The sequence below is a fragment of the Hydra vulgaris genome, chromosome 15 (genome assembly GCF_038396675.1).
Source record: "Hydra vulgaris chromosome 15, alternate assembly HydraT2T_AEP".
NCBI classification, from domain to species: domain Eukaryota; kingdom Metazoa; phylum Cnidaria; class Hydrozoa; order Anthoathecata; family Hydridae; genus Hydra; species Hydra vulgaris.
Window position 1 is genome coordinate 21,608,825 of NC_088934.1, and position 27,835 is coordinate 21,636,659.

At 27.2% G+C, this 27,835-nt stretch overlaps 1 protein-coding gene across 3 annotated transcripts; it reads right to left on the minus strand.

The window, feature by feature from the left end:
• On the minus strand, nucleotides 1-27,835 carry LOC136091306 (uncharacterized). Of its 3 annotated transcripts, none has more exons than XR_010643892.1 (4): nucleotides 18,960-19,207; nucleotides 13,060-13,357; nucleotides 997-1,093; nucleotides 1-692 (listed from the first exon to the last, which is right to left on the minus strand). XR_010643892.1 is itself a non-coding variant. In XM_065818706.1 (4 exons), exons 1-4 carry the CDS (start codon nucleotides 27,706-27,708, stop codon nucleotides 295-297), a joined length of 816 nt encoding a protein of 271 aa, XP_065674778.1. In that variant the 5' UTR covers nucleotides 27,709-27,835; the 3' UTR covers nucleotides 1-294. The 3 variants fall into 3 exon arrangements, 2 of the variants coding, with proteins under 2 accessions (XP_065674778.1, XP_065674777.1); XM_065818706.1 differs by lacking the exon at nucleotides 18,960-19,207 and adding an exon at nucleotides 27,686-27,835; XM_065818705.1 differs by lacking the exon at nucleotides 18,960-19,207 and adding an exon at nucleotides 17,924-18,050.

A 27,835-nucleotide genomic window follows, 5' to 3' on the forward strand; every position in this document is an offset into this window, starting at 1 on the left:
TTTCTCTAAAATATAAATTTGTTAACAAAATAATTGGCAACATCTCTATGTTAAAGTTTATTACAAAATAATTGTGAAGTTAAATTTGTTAAGTTTGTAAAAATTTAAATTTAAGTTTGTAAAAATTGGGAAAAACCTAATTAAAGTATTTCTTAAAGTTTTGTAGAGGTTTGAATGAACTAAACTTGTTTAACATTAAATGTTTCTTGGTCATAATGAATATCTGAACGCTTGATTGTTTTTTAATAGGCTTTAAACACCACACATTTTATTTTTTAAAAAGCTAAAACAACTTTATATAAAGACTTCCAATTCTGTTATATGAAGATATTGATTTTGAGTTGGTACTTTTGTTATAAGAACATAACGTATGGCTTTTGAACAATTATAGGTTTGTTTCCATTTACTTGTTAAAGTTGCTATCTCTGTGTAACTAACAAGGTTATCGCTGTCGCTAACCATTAGTTTATAGCCAATTAATCTTTCTTGATTACTAAAAGTGTTTGTTACTTTAATACTAGTAATTGTGTATATATATTTTAAATCAATTTTTAGCCAGTTTACTTCTGTCATGTCAGTTTGAAAATATGAATTAGATGTAAAGTCTCCATCTATTGCTAAAGCAGCCCTAGTTTGGTAGCTGTAGGTTGACGATTGATAAGCTATGCCAAATCTAGCTATGTTTTTGCTACCTATATGAAATTAAAGACAAAAAGTTACTAAAAAAGCTAACAATACTTAAAGTAAAAATACTTTAATACAGCATAGAATAAACTTTCACAATTGATAAAATAAAAACTGAAATAGAATAGTTACATGAAAAAAAGTTTTGAATTAAAAATCATTAACAAGTTTGTCGATATAACTATTCGTTTCCAGGAAAACACGTTTGCATAAAAGCTATGGACAATTGATGATGTAGGGAAATTTTTTGCAACAGCTGCAAATATTTTCAAATTTTTAAAGACTTCTTAAAAAGAGTTAATATCATCTTACTTATGCAAACGTAGTGATGCACATTATTGTCTTTGCATATGTCTCTACACCATTCTGTATTCAAACACAAATAACCTTGTTCGCAATATGGTCCAACCTTAAACAAAATTTAAAATCACTAGAAAAAAATGAAGTGAATCAAATCTACCCTAAGGTACAACAACAACAACAACAACAACAACAACAACAACAACAACAACAACAACAACAACAACAACAACAACAACAACAACAACAACAACAACAACAACAGTTACAACAACTAAATGTTGCTGTTGTTGTTGTTACTGCTAGGATTTTTATTTTATTATTTGTTAATTTTTTACGAAATAAATAATAAATTCTTTATCATCAACTCATTCTTTTCATATCAATTAAAATATTTGGTAAATATACAAATAGCGCTTCACAAAATTAGTTCAAAATTATTGAAGATTTTTCGGAATCCTCACTTTTTTTAACCATTGCAATAAATAATACAAATTCAGGGGCGGATTTAAATCCCGTCAAGTGCTGCAAATGACGGGGTAAAAAAAATAAGTATAAATATTAGTACTAAGACGTCAAACACCCGCTTAATACGAATTGCCGATCTTTTTATTTTTGTTGTATTTTGTGAAAATACTATTAGGAAAAAGTTCACAGTGAAAACTATGCTTTGCAGAAGTTGCAAAAATTATTTTATAAAAATAGCTAATGTAAATTAAACTTTGCAGGATATGAGAAAATCGGATAAGGCAACTGGTTTACGCTATTAAAAGTAGCAATCTGATTCGTTTAAAAAATTTTTTAAATCGTAGTGTAAAATATAATTTGCAACATTTGCAGCAGTTTTTTGATTGGTTTCAAATATACAACAAAGTATTTCCTTCAATTCGTGATAGGGTACTTTCGCCAATTACTGGCCACATTTTTACAAGAAACACCCGTTACAGAAAAATACCTAAGTATATGTTACATACCATATATAAAATTTTAGAAAATTAAAAGCTCTGACATTTTAAGTAAAAATTATTGTGATTATAAATAACATAAAATTATATATAACCCAGATATTAAAAGTAAACAATTTTACCAAATACTGGCCATCTTAACCATTTATTGGCCGTTGGCTGTATTTAGTTGAATAGGGCATTGTAATTGATTTATTATCATAAATTTAAAAAAAAATAAAAAGCACATTATAAAATCAAGATAACTTGTTCAATTAAATTATTTATGCACTCATTAAGATGAATTAACATGAACAAAAATACCTAAAAAATATTTCTTATAAAATATCATCTTTTTTCACCTTCTTATAAAATATCATCTTTTTTCACCTTCTTATAAAATATCATTTTTTTTCACCTTGGTCAATTTCTTCAAGTTTGATAAATGATCTAGCTTTTTTTTTTTGCAAAATTTTCTTTTTTTTCTTTCAAAATCTTTTGTTTTTCAACTTTTCTATTTTCAATAGCTACCTTTGAAGCCCTATCTTCAAGCTTTGCATTATAAGCCTCCTGTGGTCAGAACAAAAAACTTTAAATTAGAGTTTTTTGAGTGTTTTTTTGTTTGTTTAATTTGTGGAGAAGGATATGTAAGAACATCTGAATCTTTGTCTGATGGACAAGATGAATTAGCAAATGGAAGATCTGTTGATATTTTGCAAAAAACTTTTTTTTAACATTTGAATCTTATGTTGATTCAATTACTTTTACTTCTTCAAGACATATATCAGTAATAATATTCAAACCCAAAGTATTGTCTTGAACAGAAAAATCAATAAATTCATTGTCTTGTACCGGTTTGATTCTTGCATAGCTGTATTCTGTAACAATATTTGAATATTGCACAGCATTGTCTTGAATTAAAAAATCAATAAACTCATTTTCTTCTAGTGGTTTGGTAGAAGACAGCGAGTTAATCGCAAAGCTGTTTTCTGATAGATCAGACTATAATGGAAGGTTGTTTATTGTTGAAATGTTGCATACATTTTGACCTGGGACAGCATCTGAAATTTTACTGTATAAAATGTTTGGGATATATGCCTCTTTAGGAATAGCATCTGGATTAAAGGGATAAATTCCACAAGCTCTAAATCCTGAGCGTATATTTGTGACAGTCATAGCATATTTCCACGCTTTTAAAAATAAACCGCAAAAGTTAGAATGCGAAACTACTACACCTGGGTAGTCATTCATCATTGTTTGGCATTCCTCAGAATAGGCATTTTTCAGTGACTTGAAAACTGTTGTGTCACAAGGCTGCAACCAGTAGCTGGTGTGAGCTGGAAGTTTGACAATTTCAATTTGATTTCTGATAGCCAGCTCAATCATTTCAACAAAATTGTGAGTCATGTCCATCTAGGATTAAAATCTGTGGTCTTGCTGAGCCAATATTTGGAAGAAATGTTTTCTCAAACCATAACTCTGCAATACCTCGTTTTATCCAGCCCTTTTCAGACACATTCCATGTTGCTCCTCTTGGAGTATTTTCGGTATCAAAACCATAAAGAATTCGTACAGTTTTTCCTTTCCCTATTATATGAGGTGATATGACTTGACCAGCTGTATTTAGGCAACATATAACAGTAATTGTTTCCTTGTTGTCACTTGCTCGACTCTGAATATATTTTGAGCCTTTCCTGGCAACAACACGTCTAGGTTTATGCTCTAGTTGCATCCCTTTTTCATCCATGTTCCACATACATTCTGGTTTGTCCTGTAAATTCTTACTTTGTATCAGAACTTCTAAAGAAGTAAAATGTTTGGAAACCTTTATCCTATCCATACACATGTGTCGTATAGAAGCTGTAGCTTCTGGACAACGAAGACTAACACAACTGTGTCTCTTTTTAAGTTGTCGCCACCACTTTTCACTAAGTCGACCATTTTTAAAACTTATGTTATGTTTTTAGCAAGCTTAGCAGTGTAAGGGATAAATGTTTTTTTCCCAAAACTGATTCCCCTTTGGGCACGATTGCCAGCATAATCAATTAGTTTTTCTTCAAGATCACCTAGCATTGGCTTTTTCCCTGGTTTCGCTCCTATTTTGGACTTTCCAAAGATTATGGTTTGCAGAGTCGATCGCGGAACTTTATATGATACACTTGCTTTCCGTTGAGACATACCTGATGCAACTGCATGTACTGCTAGCTTCATGTTATTCTCAGTCCATAGCATGCGTTTTTTTATTATCCTTGTTGAAATAACTGGTTTCATGGTTTCATATAATATTATTATCTATTAAAAATAAAAACATACATTTATAAAATACTTTTAGGAAAATCATATATTTACTTTAATGGTGTATTTTTATTGAATCAGCACTATCAGAACATAATAAACTAAAACTTTCTGAGTTCATTCTACTTTTAGAGTAACTTTAAAATTAGTAACTTTAAAATGATTTTAAAACTAACTTTAAAACGATTGAGCATTTTACTTTTAAAGTAACTTTAAAAGTAGAATTAACTCAGAAAGTAACTTTAAAAGTAGAATGAACTCAGAAAATCAGAAACTATTTTAAATGTGGATTTTGTTAATATCTTAACTTAACTTTTCTCACACATGAATAATAACTAAGTGTGAGAAAATCCTATATAAAAATATGAAACTAAAAAATTTTATACCTGATACCATTTATTGGCCATGGCCAGTAAATGGATTAATTAACTGGCCAGTAAATGGTTTATTAGAAAAGGATTAATCTAATTCAGTTAAAACATTATATATGAAACATCAACTAAATACTTTTGTTTCAAAGTGTACATAAGACATTTATCTTTTTATTCCTTCCTGAATGGACTGGCACAAATATTTGCAACGCACAGAAAAAAAGACTCTAAAGTATAAATTTAAGAAAACAAAGCGTAAAATTGTTACATTTTTTATAATGTTTTTGACATTTAGTTTTAGCGACTAAAACCTTCTAGGACTTTCCTGAAATTGCGATATTTACAAAGTTTTAATGAAGTCATTGAGTTTAAATAATAATATAGGACAAGTTGTGTCATAGTTTTTTATAAGAAAAGCTTTTAAAAGTGGCCAGTAAATGGTTAATGGCCGTTAATTGGCGTATTTACCCTATGGAGTTTTTGAATTCTAATGTATTAGCCAAATTCATTAGACGCGGTTCGCACACTTATGTTTACGGTGCTGGGAAAAAAATAAAAATGCTAGCTTTTCAGTTTGATAAAGTATCAACAAGTGTTCCACATCTTAATATTTATACTTTTTCTGGATAGATTTTTAAAACGCTTTAATTGTATTGTGCTTCTGCTTTATGCTTTATAAAAATTTTAAATCAAAAGATTCGAATGTTCTGCTCAAATACTATCGTTTACTAAGATCAGAAAGTGTACAAAAAACCTATACGAAGTTGTTTAAAACAAGTTTATAAAAAGAGAGATTTAATACAAACAATTTGCCAGAAATACAAACAATTTGCCAGACATTATTTCAGTTAAATAATAAGAAAGAAGATGCAAAAAAAACTGACTAGCTAAAATAAAACTTGAATTAATCATAAAAACAAAGTGGTATGAAGAAACAAAAATAAAATTCAGCAAAGAGAAAATTATAGTTATAAAAATTATAAAAGGAACCCTTTATATATACAAATTCAAAATTAAAATTTTCAAAATTAAAATTGCTTTTATCTCGAAAAAATTACAATGGCAAAAAAAGTTTTTTATAAATTTTCTTAATGATTTTAACATAACAAAACCAGATTGTCAAATTTGACTTTAAACATAACAAAATTAGATTGCAAAACTTGATTTCAAAATAATTTCAGTTTTTAATCATATATTGAACTTACTGTTTCTTCAACAATTACTAATAAGGTATTAATTTGTTTAATTTTAAAATGTTTGATGTATTGCATCTGTACACTCAATCTGTAGCTGGCATTGAACATAAAATTGAAGAAAATTTTCTACTTGTTGTTCATGGCCCAAAACAATTAACACAATCTTGAGTTTTCTAGTCTAACAAACTTCTTGATAGATCTAATTTATCAGGGCTACAACCATATTTATTGTTGATTAGGCTAATAAAGTATAGGTATTTTTCAACTTTTGCTTTAAAAAGAAGTTTTCAAATAATTTACGTTTTTGAATATTTTTATAAATGGCTTAGGCCTGGTGTAAAAAACATTCTAAAAAACATTCCAATATAACATAACTTTAAAAGTTTTCCAAAAAAACCAAGTAAATTAGATAGTCAAGCAGCTGTAACTTTATGTTTTCTGTAATTATGCTACTTTTTTGTATTTTGTTCTATGCTTATGTAATTAATACCATATCATTTTGGAATCATGCGTTACTAAGGTTAATATTTACAATACCAGTATTAAAAAGTTATCTATTAATGAGAAATATGCTATGCATTTTAAACCATCATGTTCTTTGTACATCAGCATTTTCAGTCTTATTTCGAATGATATTAGTGACAATTTTGGCATTATTTTTAAAAGTGTTAAAAGAAGTTTCTTCAAGTATTATTATAACTTGAATCTTCCATGAGTTTATTAATGTAGAAATCAATATTTTCAATTTTAGTATTATCTATGTGAATTATAATTGGATCAAATAATGAGCTATTAAAACAAATATAATCTGATAAAACAAAGGCAGTTCTTTGTGAGTATTTATAACATAAATGTTGACAGACAAATGATTAACGTTCAAATTTCAATTTCATTTGTACAAAAAAAAAAAGTTACAACTAAACAGCCATTTCTTAAAAGTGTTATTTCAATTTTTAAACAATGATACATCTGTTTAAAAATAGTTTAGTTCTGGATATGCTGATATAGCTATTGTCATCTTTTTTTATTTAGGACTCATTTAATTTTAAAAAATGATTACACTTTGTAACTGTTCTGTGCAAGAAAGAGCCTAAATTTTTTCTTTTATAGTTTTCATTGTATTTAGTATTTTATCAGTATTGTGTTTTAAAAAACACAAAAGTGAAAGTAAGTAAACACAAAAGTGAAAGTAAACCCAGTACACAACCGACTAGAACTAACAGGACAACTTCAATATTCTATTTTAGGAATAAGTCAATCAAAAAGTAAAACAACTGATCTCAAATAGTCAATATATAATTTTATACTCATAGATTTAATGCATGTAACATTTAACCGGGTAACTATTTTATTTTGCAACTTTGTAGCATTTTTTATGTTTTTTCAGAAAGACGCAGTTCCCTTCCTTTTTATGGTCACAATATCTGTAAACGATATCTTCACTAATTTTCTTGTCGTAAAACATTTTGTTTGATGACCATTTAGCTGTAATTATCGGTATTTTAAGAGATACTTCATTAAAAATACATTTATAAAAATACATTTAGGCTATTTAATAACATTACTCAATAGCCTTTTTTTCTTTTAGCTTTAAAAAACGTAAATACATTTGCATTTTCTTTCGCAATTCCACGAAAGTATCTTTTTAATCATTTAGGTTTTTAATCATGATGAATTAAGAGCTAATAGTAGCAGCGGCAGTATTGTTTAGTTAATTTTTTTAAATAACAAAGTAACCATCTTTACTTTTTTCTCTACATCGAATTAATTTCGAGACCAGGCCTCTGAAATGAATTTGGCTAATGGACTATAACTTAATTGAAGATGTTATAAAAAGATTAAAACCCGACGATCTTGTTTGAGGATTTTGTAAATTGATGATCTTGTAAATTTTTTTAATGAAACTTTTTTGGATAAATTTATTAATAACAATAACAAAAATAGTTACTAATAAAGATCTTCTAAGTCGCTTTGTTGATATCAACATCTTATTGTGCCATTATGATGACACAATAAGAAGAAATATATGTGCAGAAGTTTGTATCTCGCCTTACTTAAAAAACAATAAAAAGCATTGTATTGCTCTGAGGTAAGTCACTTTACTTTTTTTTCAAAAATAATTATCTTATTTTATTTTAATACAATAAGTTAATCTGTGTTAATTGTGTAAGCAACTTTAATCTAGATATAAAAGACTGTAGGGATTAAGGATATGATGAATCCAGTTCTGTCTCTGAGTATATAAATAGTCTTTCTACTCAGGTTCTAATTATAAATTTAAAGGCTCTTTGTGCACATTGTCATAGCCATTGACTGAACTTATTTGTTTGTGAACCGTATAATGTCTAATTTGTCTTAGAGGTTTTTTTTAATTATTCAGAATTAATTATTCAGAAAATAGATAAAGTTTTTAGGAGCTAGTATTTTAGAGCTTGAACAAACGCATAAGAAAAATTAAAGCATGTTTGTAGAACTAGATGGATTGAGCGTATAGATAGTTCAAACACTTTTCTTGAACATTATTCATCAATTTTCTATGCTTTATGTATCGTGGCTTTCCCTAAGAGTTCTCTTAACAAAGGCACACAAAATAAATCTTCTACTTTTTAAAATTCTATTAGCACTTTTCAATTTATCTTTACTTAATTTTTTACAACATGTGTCTTTGATTTTACTTTACCTGTTACTCTGTTACTGCAATTAAAAACTATTGATGTCTTAGACGGTTTGCACCTTATTACAGCTCTTAAAAATAAATTTGTTACTATCAGAAATGATATATATATAATTTTCAAAATAGCTGCTACAAAGCATCATGTTTGCATCCCTAATAATATCCCTAACTCTTAAATAAATATTATTTCCTGGATTTAAGAAAATTAATAATATTTATATAATATAATATATTTAAAAATATTAATAATTTGAATCAAAATTTTTTAATTTTTCTCATACAAATAATTTTGAAACTGACGAAAAATATGATCAAGATCTAAACAATTTTTTTAATACAGGTGCTCAACAAAGCAACCCTTTTTATTTTTATAACAATAAAATAAAAGAATTTCTGGAGCGGGATCGTATTAATGCTATTCATTTCAATATAAGAAGCTTAAAAAAAAACTTTGAAACATTTTGCAATAACTTGGAGGAAACTTCAAATATTTTTGACATAATATGTGTGACAGAAACGTGGTGCAGTTCTGATGATGCTACGTCAAACGAAAATCTCCACCTTTCAGGCTTTAATATGATCCCACTCGCGCGTAAAACAAATAAACGAGGCGGTGGTGTTCTTATTTACTTAACCACAAGCTTGCGATTTATTATCAGGCCAGACATGAGCATTTCCGATGGCGAAAAAGAGGTTTTAACGATTGAAATTACAACCAAAAATAATAAAAATATACTTTTGAGTTGTTGTTATCGCCCACCTTCAGGCGTAATTGAACAATTTAATAGTTTTTTAATTACTGATATAATAAAAAAAGGTTTTCAAGAAAAGAAATTAAATTACATAATTGGTGATATGAATTTAGATTGTTTTGAATATCACTCAAATAAAAATATTAAAAAGTTTTATATTGACTTGTTTGAATGTGGATCAATTCCTTTAATAAATAGACCAACAAGGGTAACTGCAACATCTGCCTCGTTAATAGACAATATCATAACAACTGACACATCTTATAATTTACTAAAAACAGGAATAATTAAAAGTGATACCTCGGATCATTTTCCTATTTTTTTATCTATAAATATTAATACAGATTCGATATTACATAAAAAACAGGTCATTATCAAACGCTTTATTAATGATAAAAATATTTTATCATTTAAGGAACAATTATCCTTAATAAACTGGAATTCAGTAAGTAATTTGTCAGAGGCAAATAATATGTATAATGCATTTTTTAAAGTTTTTTATGAAGTTTATGATGTAAACTTCCCAAAATGTAAAATTAATAAAACAAAAAAAGTTTAAAATCACCATGGGTAACAAAAGACCTTAGAAAATCTAAAAAATAAAACAAAAACTATATATTAAATACCTTAAAGCAAAAACAATTGAAAGCAAAACACTCTATATAACCTTTACCAAACTATTTGAAAATAAAAATAAAAACCTTAAAAGAAATTATTACAGTGAATTATTTGATAAATATAAAACCGACTATAAGCGAAAATGGCAACTTGTTAATGAAATCACTTGTAACAATAAAATGAAAATATGCTCTTTGCCAAAGGCAATTAAAATAAATACTGACATTTTTTATAACCCTACCATAATAGCAAACGAAATAAACAAGTTTTTTGTATCAGTTGGACCAAACTTAGCCAAAAACATCCCCATAATTAATAATTCAATCAATTCAAAAAAATATTTGACTTCTTATTTGAATATCTTCTCTAAATAAATTTAAAGTATCTTTTGATGAATTTGAGATTGCTTTCAAAATGCTTAAGACTAATAAAGCAATTGGTCCAGACGATGTAAACGGGAATATTGTTATTGGTTCATATGACATAATTAAAAATATTCTCTTTAGGGTCTTTACGTGCTCAATAAACCAAGCAGTATTTCCCGACAAACTCAAAATAGCTAGAGTTACCCCAATTTTCAAAGGAACTTACAAACCTCAGTCATTATCGCCCAATATCAGTTCTCCCAGTTTTTTCAAAAATTCTAGAAAGAATATTATATAATAAAATTTTTAACCACTTATCAGAAAATAAAATATTATATAATAACCAATATGGATTTAAAAAAAATAATTCTGCAGAACATGCAATACTTCAACTAACAAGAAATATTGGTGATTCATTTGAAACATCGCAATACACATTAGGTATTTTCATAGATCTATCGAAAGCTTTCAATACTATAGATCATGAAATTCTTTATAACAAACTAGAACATTATAGAATCACTGGAAATACTTTATTATTACTAAAGAACTATTTAACTAATCTTAAACAGTTTATTCAAATAGACTCATCATTATCATCAAATTTATTAAATATAACTTGTGGAGTGCCACGAGGCTCAATACTAGGCCCATTGCTGTTCCTGATATACATCAATGATCTCTACAAAGCCTCAAACTTAATGACAATTATGTTTGCGGATGACACTAATCTTTTTTTAACCAGCAATGATCTAACAACATTATTTAGAAATATGAACACTGAGCTTATTAAAATCTCTGACTGGTTCAAATCAAACAAATTATCAATTAATATAGAAAAAACTAAATGGATGCTTTTTTACCCAAATTCAAAAAAAAAATTAATTCCAAGTATTACGCCACTTATTTTTGTTGACAATATTGAAATAAAGCGAACAAAAATTACAAAATTTTTAGGCATTTATATTGATGAAAATCTTAAATGGAAACACCACGTTAACAACCTAAATAACAAAATTGCTAGAACTATAGGAATATTATATAAATCAAGAAGTTTCTTAAATAAACATACTTTAACTCAATTATATTATTTCTTTATTCACTGCCATATTAACTACGCTAACATTGCTTGGGGTAGTGTGAACCAAAGTATACTAGAACCTCTTCATCTTCAACAGAAACACATTGCACGTCTTATAAACTTTAAAGACCGTTTTACTCATGCCAGGCCTCTCTTACTTGAAATGAATATTTTAAATATATATCAGCTAAACGTTTATAATATTTTATGTTTTATGTATAAATGTAAAACCAACGATTCCCCTTCTTCCTTTCATAACCTATACTCAATAAAAGAAAAAAACAAGTACAATCTACGAAATGATAATTCTATTCGACTACAATTTTCGCATACAAATTTTGGTAAATCTTGTGTTTCTTTCCGAGGAGCCTTTCTTTGGAATAAAATAGTTTTGAAACATTTTAACTTTTCTCATAAATGGACTTATACCTCTTATAAAAGGAAACTTAAGAAAATCATTTTGTCTATTGATAATATACTTTTATACTTTTAATAGGAAATTAATCAAGTAATGATAGTAATTTCAGTAGAAAAACATTAAAAAAAAAAGTTCTAAAAAAAATTTGCACATTCATGAAGAAAATCGATCATGAAACTACAAACGAGTTTCAAAAGCCACTAGAATACTTCTAGTTTTTGAGACTCGTTTGTGATGGATTTTGTCGTTCCATGATGGAACCCTTCCAACAGTAGATATAGTAATTATTACTACTGTTGAAAGGGTTTAGAAATTTGTATTCAATAGTGCCTTCAAAAGAGCGACTTTAGCCACTCTTTTGATCACATGCTAGACCTTGTTTGTTTCGGCCTGACTGAGCTTTGTGCCACTACCCTAAAATAACTTTGGAGTGATATAAATTGAGAACGGTTAATTTTGCACCAAAAAAGGTCAATACATCAAATTTCCCACAATTCTGACCCATCGAAAATTATTGGGGTATTGGCAAAGGATACTTGCGTAAAACAGGTTAAACTAATAGTTCTGTACAAGAAACGTTGAAGGCATGGTCAATTATAAACAAGGAAATGATAATAATAGTTGTACAGAAATAATGATAAAATATTAATTGGCACCAACACCAGTAATACACAAATATTTTTTTTAAATAAAAAAATTATTTGAAACTAAAAGTACTTTATACTTTTTAATTTCTTAATTTTAAATAAAAATTAAAAAAATTTGTAGAAAAACAGTTATTTTGAGTATTTTTGAAAAGATTAACCTTTCTCATTTTTTTTATCTCATACTTTAAATAAAAGTTTGTTTGGAGCGTTTAAGTTTATCTAATAAAAAGCTTAATGCAACCGTAGAGCAGTTATTAAGTGCATACTTTGGTTAAACTCTCGCTCTAGGCATACAAAGAAAAACGGAATTAGTGAGAGTTTCTATGGGAAACTTTTTTATTAAATGGTCTACGGTGTACATTAACAAGACCACTAACTTTTCTTGAAGTGGGGGAAACGCGGTTGTGAGGCCACAAACATTATTATCCGTCAAAAAATTAAATATCGTTTTTTATTTTATTCAGTCTTTATCTTTACGATTTTAAAGGCCTATAAAATCTCAAAAATAAAGACAGAGTAAAACAAAAAACAATAATAAATATTTTGACGGATAAAGGCTTCACAACAGCTTTTCATCCACTTTTTGTGGTATCGACAAATGATGTAATGATGTGGTATCGACAAATAATGTGGTATCGACAAATAATGTAAGATGTTATTACAGTAATACTACAATAAACTAAACTATTTTTAAAAGTAGAAAGTAAAAGTTACATTTTTGTCGTCGCTTGAATTTGTCTCAAGAATATCCCAATTAAAACTTATTTCCTCTGTTCCTGTAGAAGAAACTAATTGACATAAACTTTCTTTATTGTTGTAGTTAGCTAATATACACGCCGAATTTGAGATGCACAACAAACCACAATCTACTTTCGTGATGGATTGCAATTCATTATTGATTTTCCCAACAATGTATCGGTTTGAAGATACCTTAAAGCTAGCATAATGAACGCACGGAAGCCGAGTGATAAAACACAATATAGCTGTTTCGTATGATAAAATAAACAGCAACCTAAAAAGAAATTTTTTTTTCAAGAATCTATAAACCAATGACGAGTAAAAAATTTGTACTTTTATTGTTCTTTCGATTTGTTTTGTGGGAAAAAGGAAAGGTTTTATCAAAAATAATACACCTGGTTATATTATTCATACACAATTAATACAAAAAATAATATAATATACCTGGTATTATTTTTTAGCAAGTTTTTTTAAAAAAAGTAGAAGTCTTTATTAAAAGTTCTATTTTTTTTATTTCATTTAAAATATGCAAATTTAAAAAAATTTAAAATTGGCAGAAATAAAGAGCAAGTCATCTAGATTAATTTTAAAGATTTTTGTATAAATCCTAGCCAAATAATTTGTTTGTAGCACAACGCGGAAAATCTGGACAATTTACGTTTTGATCTACCGTTCAAGACCATTACTTTTCTGCATTTTAGAGAAAAATTTGAAAATGATTTTTATATTGTTGGAGTTTAGTTTGTTTAATGAGCATTTCAAAACTCTGTTTTGGCATAAATACCAAAAAAAAGTCAATTAAATAGTTTTTAAAAACGTATTTTGCACTGTGTTAATGAATGCAGGAGGAGCCATCGTACAACCTGAGTAAAACCATTTGTTGCATTCCTCAATAAAAAAGATTGCAGTTCTCAGCAATATCTCAGTAGTATTTGAATTTCCAACTGTTCTAGTTGTTCATGATACTTTTAACCTTTGACAGACTTTTTGGAAAGCAAACATTCAAAAAGTTTAAACAAAAAAACTAGTAATGGCACAATGAATACCGAAAGAGCCCCAAAAACAATGTGCTTTTGCTGCCAACTCATGAAGAGGACAGATCTAAAACATTTTGTTATCAATCATCATTAAATCTGAAATCCATGGAAAATAAATATTTCAATCCAAAATAACATCATTAACTCACTATCATCCGTTTACCGAAAGTACTAACCAAGCCCATTTGATATAAAACCCTTTAAACACGGTGAAAAATTTATACTATTTCCGCTATATTAACTTACATTAAGTAAACAGTTGATGATCAGTTAAAATGGCTCTTTATTAATCGAGTGACGTAAAAATACAACAATTTAGTTTCTTCTTTAAAAAGGATGGAGGAACGTTTTGGGTTATCATAAGTTATTAATACTGTCGCAAAAGCTGACATGAAATGCATCCCACAAGACATGTAAGTTTGAAAAAATATACATTTAAGTTTTAAAACTAAAACAGGCATCCAGTTTATTTCTTGAGGGTTTAAACTGCAAAAAATTGCAAAAAATTTTTGGAGGTTTTAAAATTTACTCAAATAAAACAGATCTCATAAGTTATTCGAAGTTGCAAAGCAGCCGGCATAATTGCACAAAAAATACCTTGTAGAAAAAGCACAAAATATGCTGTGCCATAGTTTCCACTTGCGGGATTTCCACTTGTCGGATTAGAAAAACAACAGTTCCATAAAACAAATAAATGCTTGTTTTTAAACTAGTATTGTATTTTAGGTTATCAACAGCAGCAGTTGCAAATAAATCAAGATACATCTAACTTGAAACACAGCTTTCTTGTTTTTATATATTCGAGTTGTTTGATGATGGATGTTGATATTTTAAGCTATCGAGATTAAAAAATGCAAATACAAAAAAAGCCAAGAAATTCATGCTGTGACGAAAGGCTAATGTAAGTTTATAATGGTTCTTTCTCTTTTGAATGTCTTACTGTTTCATAAGTCTCAACATTAGTTGTTAAATTTAAACTAAAGTAACTTTACCATGATTGCTAAAAAAGGGGGTAATGATTGTCAAAAAATTTGCTTAGATTTAAAATAATTGACAATAACGCAAACAGGGATAATAAAGGAAGAATGTTTTGATTAAATTAAACTGTTTTGATTAACATTGTTCCAATTGAAAGTTCTTTTCAAATTTCTTTCTCCTGGTCTTTGATAAAGTAACCACATCTCTGTTGTAGTCTACGTCATAAATTTGAGAAGTAACAATAAATACTTGATTTTTGAACAGTAGTAGGTATTCTTTACTTGTTTTTTGCATAATGAAGTTTTTAAAGGGGCATGTGCTGTCACATGCAGCGCTGTGCAAGTGCTGTGAATATATTTACAATTATTTTACGCAAATTAATTCCAAATAAATTACAATTGTTATGCGCAAAATTTTTATTAAAGCAAACATGTTTGGTTGCAAAGTTTTTTTTTAAATGTAATATTTAAAGGTCAAGCAACTTAAACAAAAGATAATATCCTAAACATTTTTTATTGTTTCGTCAATTAGTGTATTGAAGTAGGCAAAAGACAACAATTTTACGGTTTTTAAATCGTGGTTTAAAAACCAATTCAATATTTAATAAAATATTTTTGGTTATATTTTAGGTCTTGTGCAAACAAATCGGCACTAAAAATATTTAGTAGCTATATTTAAAATTCCCCGGGTTTATTTTATATTGCATTCTAAATGTGCAGCATAGATTAAAATATGCCATCTCCTGCTTTTCCAAAAATATACAATAAAATATAGTAAGTAAACTGGATTACATAAGCAATTTGCGAAACAAGCATGAATATTAAACGAAATGTGAAGCTATCTTAATTATTTTTGAATATAGTGCGGCCGTGGCGCAGTGGTTAGAACGCTTGCTTTATAAGCAATAGATCCAGGTTCGAAACGAGCTCTGAACATATTTTCGCGTCACGGTAAGGAAGGAGGCGTGAACTTCCTGGTTAAATGCACTTCCGCGGTGCTCTGTGACAAGACCATTAGGACTTCTTGGGGCACCTAAAATAAAAAAAAAGATAGGGGAGACCGGGGCTAGTTGGCCGCAGGGGTAAGTTGACAAACTGCGTTTATCTTTAGAGCCTTTCATCAGAAAGTGACAAAAATTTCTTAGAAACTTCCTCATTGACCATTTCATCATTCACTGTAGTATTGTCAGGATTCGCACATGCGCATGAGAGATATTGAGATTTATGCGTTTTTTGGACAAAAACGTAACTTTTAGAACATCGCTTCCTTTTTACTTTACAAAGAAAATATTTAGTCATATGAAAAAAAAATTATTGTAAAAGTTCCAGTCACAATTGGTTTACTATATCCAGTCAGACTTTTTTTTCAAAGCTGCCGTTTTTCAGGATCTATAGACTGTTTATTAAAAAAAAAAGCTTTTGGGGTAAGTTGACAAATTTTTCACGGGGTAAGTTGGCTCATAGCATTTACTATGGAAAAAAATATTTATTTTTAAAAAACTACTTTTTTTTATTTTTAACAATATTGAAAATATTTATTCTTACAAAAAAATTTAAAAAAAATTTTGTTTACTTTTTTTTTCCACAGATAAAAGGTGGGTTACTGTTTGGCTTTTAAACGGACTAATATTTGGTACCAGCTAAAAGTAATATTAAATTTTGGGATAAAATTGTTGCTAAAATTAATTTTAAAAAAATTTCTATTAATTTTGCACTTAATAGTGCATTAATAATCATTTTTATAGTTTGCGCCAACTTACCCCGTGGTGGGGTAAGTTGGCGCAAAATTTTTTTTTTTTTTGAGGGTCCGGAAAGGCCCCAAGAATTTTTTTTTGTAAATGAATGTAAATTTTATAAGATACCCTAATCCATACTCTTTAAGACTACACTTTAATATTTTAAAAAAAATGTACTGTTAGGGCTACAGAGCTCATAGAGTAAAAACCGAGCCAACTAGCCCCGGTCTCCCCTACATTTTTGTAAGCCTTTTTAGCCGTAAAATTGACCGAAGCTTGACAAAACTTTATAATGTTGTAACTCGACATTTCAAATCAAGTTTTTTAATTAAAAAGATGTACTTTGTCTACATGTAAACAATGTATACATATATATATATATATATATATATATATATATATATATATATATATATATATATATATATATATATATATATATATATATATATATATGTATATATATATATATATATGTATATATATATATATGTATATAAATATATATATATATATATATATATATATATATATATATATATATATATATATATGTATATATATATGTATATATATATATATATATATATATATATATATATATATATATATATATATATATATATATATACACACACACACGCGAATATAAATATAAAACAGACATATATATATATATTATTTACATACATACAACACACATGATATATATACTGAAATATTAACCCTATGTATAATTTAATACATAAGCTAGTTATAATAAAAGTTTAAAAAACGCAATAAGTTTTAAATACGTATATTAAATGTTTATGCTACTAATTGAGATATAAGTATTCATAACACTAGTAATAAAAAAGCAAATGTGTGTGTGTGCGTGTGTGTGTGTATGTGCTTGTGTGTATGTGTGTATGTGTGTGTATGTGTGTGTGTGTGCGTGTGTGTGTGCAGTGGTTAGAGTTCTGGCTAACCACTCTCTTATCTCTAAACCAAACTAAACAAAAATATGGATGAAAAGTTAGGTTTAGAGTAACAAGACTTGGCTTAATAAATCTCTATTGTGTACTTAAATTCTTTAATGTTAGTAACTTACACCATGTAAGGTTTAACTTTGATCATTAAAACGAAGTTAAGACTCTCCATAAACATTTAAATCTTTATATAAATCTACGATTATACTTCACAAAAGTTTTTCAGACAAGAATGTTGTTGGTCCAAAGTATATATATATATATATATATATATATATGTATATATATATGTATATATATATATATATATATATATATATATATATATATATATATATATATATATATATATATACACACACACACGCGTATAAAAATATAATACTTACATTTATATATTTATTATTTACATACATACAACACACATGATATATATACTGAAATATTAACCATATGTATAATTTAATACATAAGCTAGTTATAATAAAAGTTTAAAAAACGCAATAAGTTTTAAATACGTATATTAAATGTTTATGCTACTAATTGAGATATAAGTATTCATAACACTAGTAATAAAAAAGCAAATGTGTGTGTGTGCGTGTGTGTGTGTATGTGCTTGTGTGTATGTGTGTATGTGTGTGTATGTGTGTGTGTGTGCGTGTGTGTGTGCAGTGGTTAGAGTTCTGGCTAACCACTCTCTTATCTCTAAACCAAACTAAACAAAAATATGGATGAAAAGTTAGGTTTAGAGTAACAAGACTTGGCTTAATAAATCTCTATTGTGTACTTAAATTCTTTAATGTTAGTAACTTACACCATGTAAGGTTTAACTTTGATCATTAAAACGAAGTTAAGACTCTCCATAAACATTTAAATCTTTATATAAATCTACGATTATACTTCACAAAAGTTTTTCAGACAAGAATGTTGTTGGTCCAAAGTATATTTAAAGTTAAGCTACACTAAATTTAGTTTTGTCAATCATAATTATATAATCTTTTGCAGATGGTTTAATAATTTAAAAGACCAACTTATTGTCTTAAAACTATATAGAAACAGTTTTTTTTTGAAAGTTAAAAAAATTAAAAATTAGATTTTAACTTTTTTTTTTTTTTAAATTTTAAATTCGATATATGAATAAAAACATAAAAAACTTACTATTAAATCTAAATCGGGGCTTGGCAACAAGATATAATATGCTGCTTTTGTGTCTCGATTTGTATTTGCTTTGAAATACTTTGCGGTTCCGCAAAGTACTTTGAATGGTAGGGTACTTTGAGTGTTAAGTAAGACTTTGAATAGCGGGTTAACTTAGAAAACAAATTTGTTTTTTGCTTTTTTTTTCTAGCTACCATTATGAGAAAACGTTTATATAAAACTGTTTAAGCCATGAACATTAAAATATCAAAAACAAGTTTATATTTTGATTACTTAAAAATTTGAGTTTTTAATGGTCATTATAGATCGTTTAAAGTCATTTAAATGTTTCGGATATTTTTTTATAAATCAAATTACTTTATACTCTTCAATCATACGGTTTTTGTTTATACAGATCGTCGCTGTTATAGTTAATGTATTTCACAAATAAACAGATTCGCCATAGCAACAATCAGTAGCTTAAAATATTTTGCTACATGTTTAAATAATTTAATGGCATTTAAATTAATCTCACAAGTTGTCAGAAACATCAAAAAGTTCAAAACTTCTTTTTAACATACTTGAACAACATATGATGTGCTTTTAAATTTATATATCATATAAACTTGACTCCTTTTATTTATACAAAGTGGTCGTCAGTATAACAAAAAGCTGGATGACTTAATAAAATACAAATTTCTGTATTTTTCTTGATTATTATACTTGATTGTTTATTAGTTCAAATGTGAAAGATAAAATTTTTTAATTGTTTTGTCATGATTTTATGAGATGTATTTCAGAAGTTAAAAAAATTTAATATCTTTATCATTATGGGTAAAACCGTGTTTAAGGGCTTGTTCGAGTAGAACTTAACAACAAGGGGTGTGGACATCTCCTATTGTATGTACATCCCTTTTATTTTCTTTAATTTAAGTTTTAGATTTTACCAAAACAAATTGTGTTGATTTTATCATTATTCAATATATACGAGACTAATCTTACATACATATGAGGTTAACCTTTGCAAGACATCCGATCATCTTCCTAAGGACTTTAAAAGTAACAATAATTCATATTTAAATTAACTTTATAATTATCTTTTGAATTCAAGATGCCACATCCCAGCAAACTAGTTTACTAAATGAAAAGCAAAGTTAAGAACTATTCACATTCAATTTTTGATAATGACTACTCCCTAATTCATAATTGGATCATTCTGATCATATTTAAAATCATAAAGAGGTACTTTGTGAGAAGTATGGTGTACGTTCCAAAAGTATCAAATAATATAAACTTAGAATCTGGATAAAGATTATACTGATCTTGCCGCCAGAGCTATATAAAAGTTGCAATATAAATATAATATAATACAAGTTAATTTTATCGTGTTATAAAACAAGTTCTTCTAAAAATTATTTTACAGAAATTCAAAAGATTCAAAGATCAAGATTTCAAATGAAGCAGAAATGAGTAGCAATCAATGTTTGACTCTCAGAAACAATTAATAATAAATCATTTGAAATTGAATGTGAGACGATAAATGAGAGTCTATTCTCAACTAGAGACAGTGTGCCTAAAGGAACGTAATATCTGAACTATGCTGTACTCTAAATGAACATATTCTTTGGGTATATCAAAAGAAATGGATCAGACAGAGAGAATAGTGGAGTTATATTGGTCGAAAACGGCACAACATATTGCATGAAATGAAAAAAAGAGAGAAAAATTGTCAAAGCATTTTTCATTAAAATCTCGCGAGCCTTATACTATTATAATTAGTGAAAATTTGCTTCCGTTTTACATTATGATATTTTGCATACGTATATCAAGAATACACTATCAAGTTTGTCTTGATTCACTTGTTGGAAAGCTGTTTCTACTGCGCTAGTTAAATCATCAATACTTTTAAGTGACCATCTGATGCCATACTTTTATAGAATTAAAAAGCCCAAGATCCAAAACATATAAGTCTGGATTATTCAGAGGTTGAGATTTCAATTGCAGACTCCAACCTTCTTTTACAAGTTCTTCTTGTAATGCAACAATTTTGAAAATAAAAAAATATTCACACTATAAGACAAAATCTCTTAATATATCATATATGAATATGTCACTCATATATGATATGTCACTCATATATGATATATATGAGTGCCGAATCCCAAAACGATTTTACAACTAACAGTAACATTAAAAAAAGAATTGTACAGATTTGTGAGATAAATGACAAAATAGACAATAGAATTTCAAAATTAACAATACTGACGATCATCAACCTTTAACTTTTTCTATTTAATATATGTTTTTGTAGTTAATTAGGTGCTTCCAGAATCCTGACTGTCTTATCACAGAGCGTTGATGTTAATAAAGTTTTATTTTAAGAATATGATTATGCCAGCTCTATGTCCAACAAATTTAAAGAAGTTCATGCAAAATATTTCTGCTAAAACGCTAAAAATAATTATAATTAATATTCCATATATTGCTTATCTAAAAGATGCTAAAAGAAATAAAATTGCTTCAAATGTCTTTAACTTACTTTAATTGTGTCACGTATTTATTTTTCCATGTACTAAACAATTCAGCTTACTCAATTATAAACTTGAATACAATAAATATTCATTGGAAATTTGCAATCTATCAAAAACTAGATGGTCAGCACGTTCATAAATCAGACAAGCATTTTGGATAAGTATGGAACTTATTGTTGGACGTTTTTATGAAATAAGTTAGTCTGTTATATTTGATAAAAAAGAAAAATGATCAAGCTGCATCAATACTTAAAGAGATCGTAAACCTAGACTAGCTTTCTGGCTGAGCAATGATCTAAACATAAAAGATTTCGTAGTAAGGATAAAAAAGGAGTTTTCTCAGAAGTTTTCTCAGGAGTTTTCAAAGCAATTTAGGTAATGTCTTCAGCATATCTTGCAAACAAAAAAAGTACATATTGCAAATAAAAAGTTGTTAAAAGTTTTTTGTGTTTTTGATGCTAGATTAAATTTATTTATTTGGATGGTGTCAAAAATATTTAGTGGACAATATAAATGTTGACCAGTTGGAAAAAAGCGGTGTATAACTACCCAATGTCGTATTCAAATTCAAAAATTATTTATATCGTTTTTTATTTTATTCTTTTTCTTTGTTATTATTTAAACTTTAAAATCTTTAAACTACTTTTCATTTAAAAAAATTCTTTAAACAAATAATTTTTTTTTTTAATTCTTTGCAGGCAATTATACATTGCTTCGATTTAGAGGTTTTAAGTTGACCTAAAAGCTACTCAAGTTGTTTTAAAAGATAACAATACTTTGAGTGTGCATGAGGTGTGTTCCATTGAAAACAAAGTAAAAAGCGGTCCTTTTTGAGATTTATACCCTTTGTTAATTAATCACTTTGCAGAAGAAATTTCAACTTAGAGGCGGATCCAGCCTTTTTTTGGTGTTTTAAATACTTCCAAACATAGAGTAAACTCCAAGTATTTGTATGTTTATACTTGTGTCAAAATGGAGAGCAACATTTTTTTTTTGTTCCAATCATAACAACGCTTTGCAAAACTTATTTGACATAAACATAAAAATGTAAATGTTTGGAGTTAATCTTAGGTCTGGAAGTTAGCTTTCTAAAATATCAAAAAATGCAGAACTATATAAAATAATTATATATATACAAATGCTTTTACTTTTAGATTTTACATTTAGGCATTAAAATTTAAAAAGTTTGCTAAAGACTCATTAAAGTACTCATAGCATTGGGTCAAAATGAGTTTAACAAGGCAGAGGTTTCATAAAGAAAACAGGAATTTATCTTGTTATTGCTGTCTAAATAAAGACGTAAAACGTCATAAATTAGAGAACAACACAAATCTGCAAAAACTCATTATTCAATATGTGGATCCAGGGTTTAGTTTAGAAATAAGTTGTCAACCATCTGGAGTTTGTTCAACATGTATAAATTTTCTTTATTTAAAAAAGGTTAAACAAAAGTTTGTCATTAATCGGATGTATTGATGATATATGAAAATGTAAATATATATAAACGTATACAAAATACCATATTAAACAATTTTAGAACAAAGGGTATATTTTTTAAGGGTGGAAGATTGGAAGAAGATTAATACGGAAACTAGGTACATTCCAGGATCTGGTCTATGCGTATGTCTCTTTGCTGTTTTGCGAAAGAGAAGAAAAATTATCAAAAAATTAATCTTTATGAGCTTATTGAGTAATGAGCCAGAATCCTCAGATGTGAATAATGCATCTTTTTTGCACAGATTGCTGCCAAAGGTTAGGTATAGGTATCAGATACTCTTGCACAAAATCTCAATAGTGCAAAATCTACTCCTTGATGATACTTTGTATTGAGACTGAATGTGATACAGATGGTAGTCTGTATCACATTCATATATGTAATTAGTTTATATTTTTTACTTATAGTTTACATTTATAAGTATCTATAAACGTAATTTCTTTATATTTTTTTATTTTATTTATAGAAGGACGTTTTGGAATGATGATTTCTCTTGAATTCAGCAGAGGTATTTAGGAATTTGTCTCAGAAATGTGCAACTTGCATCACACACAAAATCTGTCTATATTGAAAATTTCACATCATTTCTCATTTGAAAAACAAACTCTTTTGAATTTTCAGTGAACAAAGCTGTGAAGCTGTTCACAAAAAACTTAATAAGACAATCAAAAGATTTGCAGAGCTGAGCAAATGCCATGGAAAAAAGTTTTGTAAAACGGCCATAACCAACTCTAGTATGAGGATGTGACTGATTTAATAAATAGTAAAAAATATTGCACTACTGTAAAGTAAAGAAGTAATCATAAATAAAGAATGTCTGCAAAAATTAATACTTTGTTTGTATATACTCTATGTTGTTAATTCTAGAGATATTCCGAGTTTTTAGATTGTTGAACAGGGGCGAATTCTGCGTTTTTTTGGGTTTGAGAAAACTAACTTCCAGACATAAGGTAAAATCCAAACATATATATCTTTACGTTTATGTCAAATAAAGATGTTTTGCAAAATATTGGGATGATTAGAGCCTGGGAACAAAAAAATAATAATTTTATGTTCCTTTTCACTTATGAGTGAGTGAAAAGAAACAAAAGTTTTTGCTTAAAATTTGTAATTATAAGTAAATTGCAGAGTAAACCAAGTTGTTTAATGAAGCATTTCCAACCTAATGAAATTACTTAAACTCGGTGTTGTTAAGGCGTAATTTTGCCAGCCTATTATGTCCAAACAAGAGATTTAGATGCTATAATTTTTTTTCCTTCAAGTTTTTATAATGTTTAAAGAAAATTTTCTCTTTTTTATAAAATTTTCAAAACTTTTTTATTACCCTGAATCTAAAGAACACTGTTTTTATGCCTTTAGATCAATTCCGCTCATCAGTGTAAACATAATTTTAATTAAAACTTTTTGTAAAAGTGCCTAATTCTACTATAGATCTTAGTTCTAGTCTGTTTTAGTACATATTATTTGAATATGTAAAAAAAGAGCTTGCAATTAAAAAAAATTGCCAATAAACAATCAGAACAGTTCATATTACTAAACTAAAATGTTCCTTTTATCTAAAAAACCTATTTATTTATAATCTTATTTAAATTTGGATGAGCGAGCGTGAATTTAAAAATTTTTTTTTTAAATAAGGTCTCTTTAGTCTGGGTTTTTTTGCTAAAAACGTTTTTATTTTATGTTAAGGCAAAGTTTATTATTTTAATTATTTTTGTCTTATCATAATACACAGACCTGATCATTTAACGGAAACATGTCGTAATCAGCAAAATATTACATAGAGGCTATAATCAAAATTGCCGTAACTTCACCGAGCATGAACCTTCAGTACATTAAAATTTTCATTTTATTTTTTAATTTTTTGTCTTTTTCATCATTTTTATGATGAATTACAATGTTACAACCGCTTAATTCTCTACAGAATGACTTTACGAAATTACAATAGTATAAAATAGTTTTCACGAGCTTTTCATTTCAGAGCACATTCTTTCAGATATCATGTGGTATATAAGTTATATTCAGCACCAAATTTCTAATAATATGGTTATTTGTGATTTAACATACAAAAAAAGCGAAAAGAGTAGACTTTAATAGAATAGTAATAGGATAGAATGAGTATTTCACTCAGCGAGTAAGTCACAATATTAAAAAGTCTTGTGCATTAGCTTCATCTTCTAAACTTAAAATATTTTTCGTTATAAAAATTACATTAAAGTATGACATAAAAATAAAAGTTTTTTTATGTTATGTATCTAAGTAAAATGATTATTTAATCAATCAATCAATGTATTTTTAAAGGGGTGTAAAATATTCAGAAAAAACAACGGTCAAATGGTTTTTTCTTATATTATTTTTCAAATGGTCCTTTTTTATCTTGCTTTTTCAAGCAAGATAAGCAAGATGTCCTTTTTTATATGTTGTTTAGAAAGCCGACTATCTATGAGCAACACCGGCCAAAGGTTGATTGCCTTGTTTATAATATAATTGAAGTCAAGATGGTTTTCTGACTTGTTTGAGACTTTTCAGATTTGAAAAGATGTATCTGAAAATAAATTTATTGTTAATGATCTGACCAAGTATAAATAACCTTATGCCATGCTGCTTTGTAGGTTGCTTATGTCATGCTACTTTGTAGGTTGCTTATGTCACTCTGCTTTGTAGGTTGTTTATGTCATGCTGCTTTTTAGGAGTTCTTGGCAAAGAGAAGTTAGTATAATAGGCGTTTTATAAACTTTTTATTTGGCTCAAACATTAGGAAGGCGTGAAATGGCGTTTCGTAGAGATGATTGGGATGAAGATGAAAATCTTAGGCACTTGGTATTTTTTATTTCAAGATATAATTCGGTACTAAAACGATAATTGAACAAATAAAAACTTATATCGCATGACATTCATGAGGAATATATACGCGAACAACCAAAAGGCTTTTGATTGCTCAAAGTATAGAAATGGTGTCTCAATAAAAAGAAACTTTTCACATAATCGAATATTTCTTGAAAATAGTTTATTCTGTAAATAGTGTTCAATATTGTAGATAAAAATAAATATCTGTCTTTGTTCTACAATCGAAAATAACCGAATTGATAATAAAAAAAATATTTGTTGTAAATTTAAAGCAATACTTTCAGCAATTACTGCTTATACATTATTGCATTAAATGTGTTAAATATTATTATTTATATCATTTAAAAAAGATATCATTACTGAATGATTATAAAGTTAAAATTAAAGTTACAATTTTGAAAAGTTAACATAACAAAATTCAAATGTGAATTATTTAAAGAATGAAACGAACGCAACCATTATTGTACGTTACCCTTTGATATGAACCTAACCATTATTAAAATGGTTGTAACAAAACTTGAAACGCAAAAAAAAAAAAAAACTAATGATAAAAATATAACTGCATGAATCTCTAAATATCGCAAAATGACAATGAATTTACATTGTCATTTTGTCGAGTAACTAAAATCAATGGTCCGATAATATTGCACCATTGATTATTATGCTATGACAAAGTTACTTATGCATATTTATTAACTTTTATTGAAATATATTATATCAAAATTTAATATAATTTAGTTATTTTTAATCTTATTGTACTTTTAATTATAATTAAAAACTTTTGAGTATAATTTAGTGGGGTTTCAAACGAAACTCTTCTAAATTATATTATAATAATGCTAATATAAACATATCTTCTTATTTATTATAATTAGCATATTGAATTAACTTATTATATAATATTTTTTTATTCTTTCTATTTTATTATATTAAGTTTTATATACGACGTTGAAACAATTCAATCTCGTCACTACATCAAATTAAGTCAATCACGTCATTACATCAAAACAAGTCAACCACATCACTATATCAAAACAAGTCAATCATAGCATTACACCTTCGATCTAGATTGTTTATACTGAAAATAAGTGAATAAAGTTAGGCCATGGAATGTTTATATTAAAATAAAGTTAATTAAGTTAAACCATGGAGTAACTATAATAAAAGTTGGCGAATCAAGTTAAACCAATTTAACTAAGAGTATCCTTTTACATTCTTTAAAAAGATGTTACACTAAAACAATGTAATGGCAACGAATAAAGAATGAAATCGCATATTATGTAATCATTTTAATGTGCTAATAGAGCTTTAAAAAAAAAAAAAAAAAGAATTACAACATTTTATATAGTCCATTAAACAATGAAATGAAAACAATGTAAGTAGGTAGGTGTTGTAGATAAGTAGGTAGACATGGCCAGTATGTAATGAGAACTGTAATTTAATAAAATATTCTATTTTTTAAAGGATTTTTATGCACACAAGCTTCTTTTCTTCGTTTATATTTTTTAATATCTTTTTAAATTAATTTAATGAATAATTGATTGTTAACTTTTAAATTAGCTCGATATATATTTTGCTACTTAAAATATTGTGTTCTGCGATTTAAGGAATAAAATAGAATATACAAAATAAATAAAATTAATGATATTTAAGGTTGTATTTTAATCTGAATTTATGAAAAAAAAATTTTCGATAAAAAGATTTATCTTGAATCTTGATTTTATTTTCAAATAATATTAGTTTTAAAATCATACTTACTTATACTTGTACAGAGAAAAAAACTTTATAGTTTTGTCCATCATGTCAAAAAAGAAAAAAACGTAAGGAAAACGTAAAAAAAAAAAAAAAAAAAACCCGTGTATTTTTGAGAAACTCACCATTTTTCTTTTTTGGAAACCATTTTAAATTAATAAAGCTAATTCCAGCATTTCTTAAATTTTTCAATTTTCAACGATAAATCCAGTTTTTGGCGAATTTCTTTAACTTGTTAATTTATTTATAAAAGAATAACTCTTACATTTTAAATG

Coding starts and splice junctions, on each gene's coding strand:
- LOC136091306 (XM_065818705.1), bottom strand. CDS start 17,979: ATGTTTATGGAGAGTCTTAACTTCGTTTTAATGATCAAAGTTAAACCT. Junction 13,358..17,923: donor AAAGTTAAACCTTACATGGT/GTAAGTTACTAA, acceptor ATTTCTTTTTAG/GTTGCTGTTTATTTTATCAT. Junction 693..996: donor GCATCACTACGTTTGCATAA/GTAAGATGATAT, acceptor AATTTCATATAG/GTAGCAAAAACATAGCTAGA.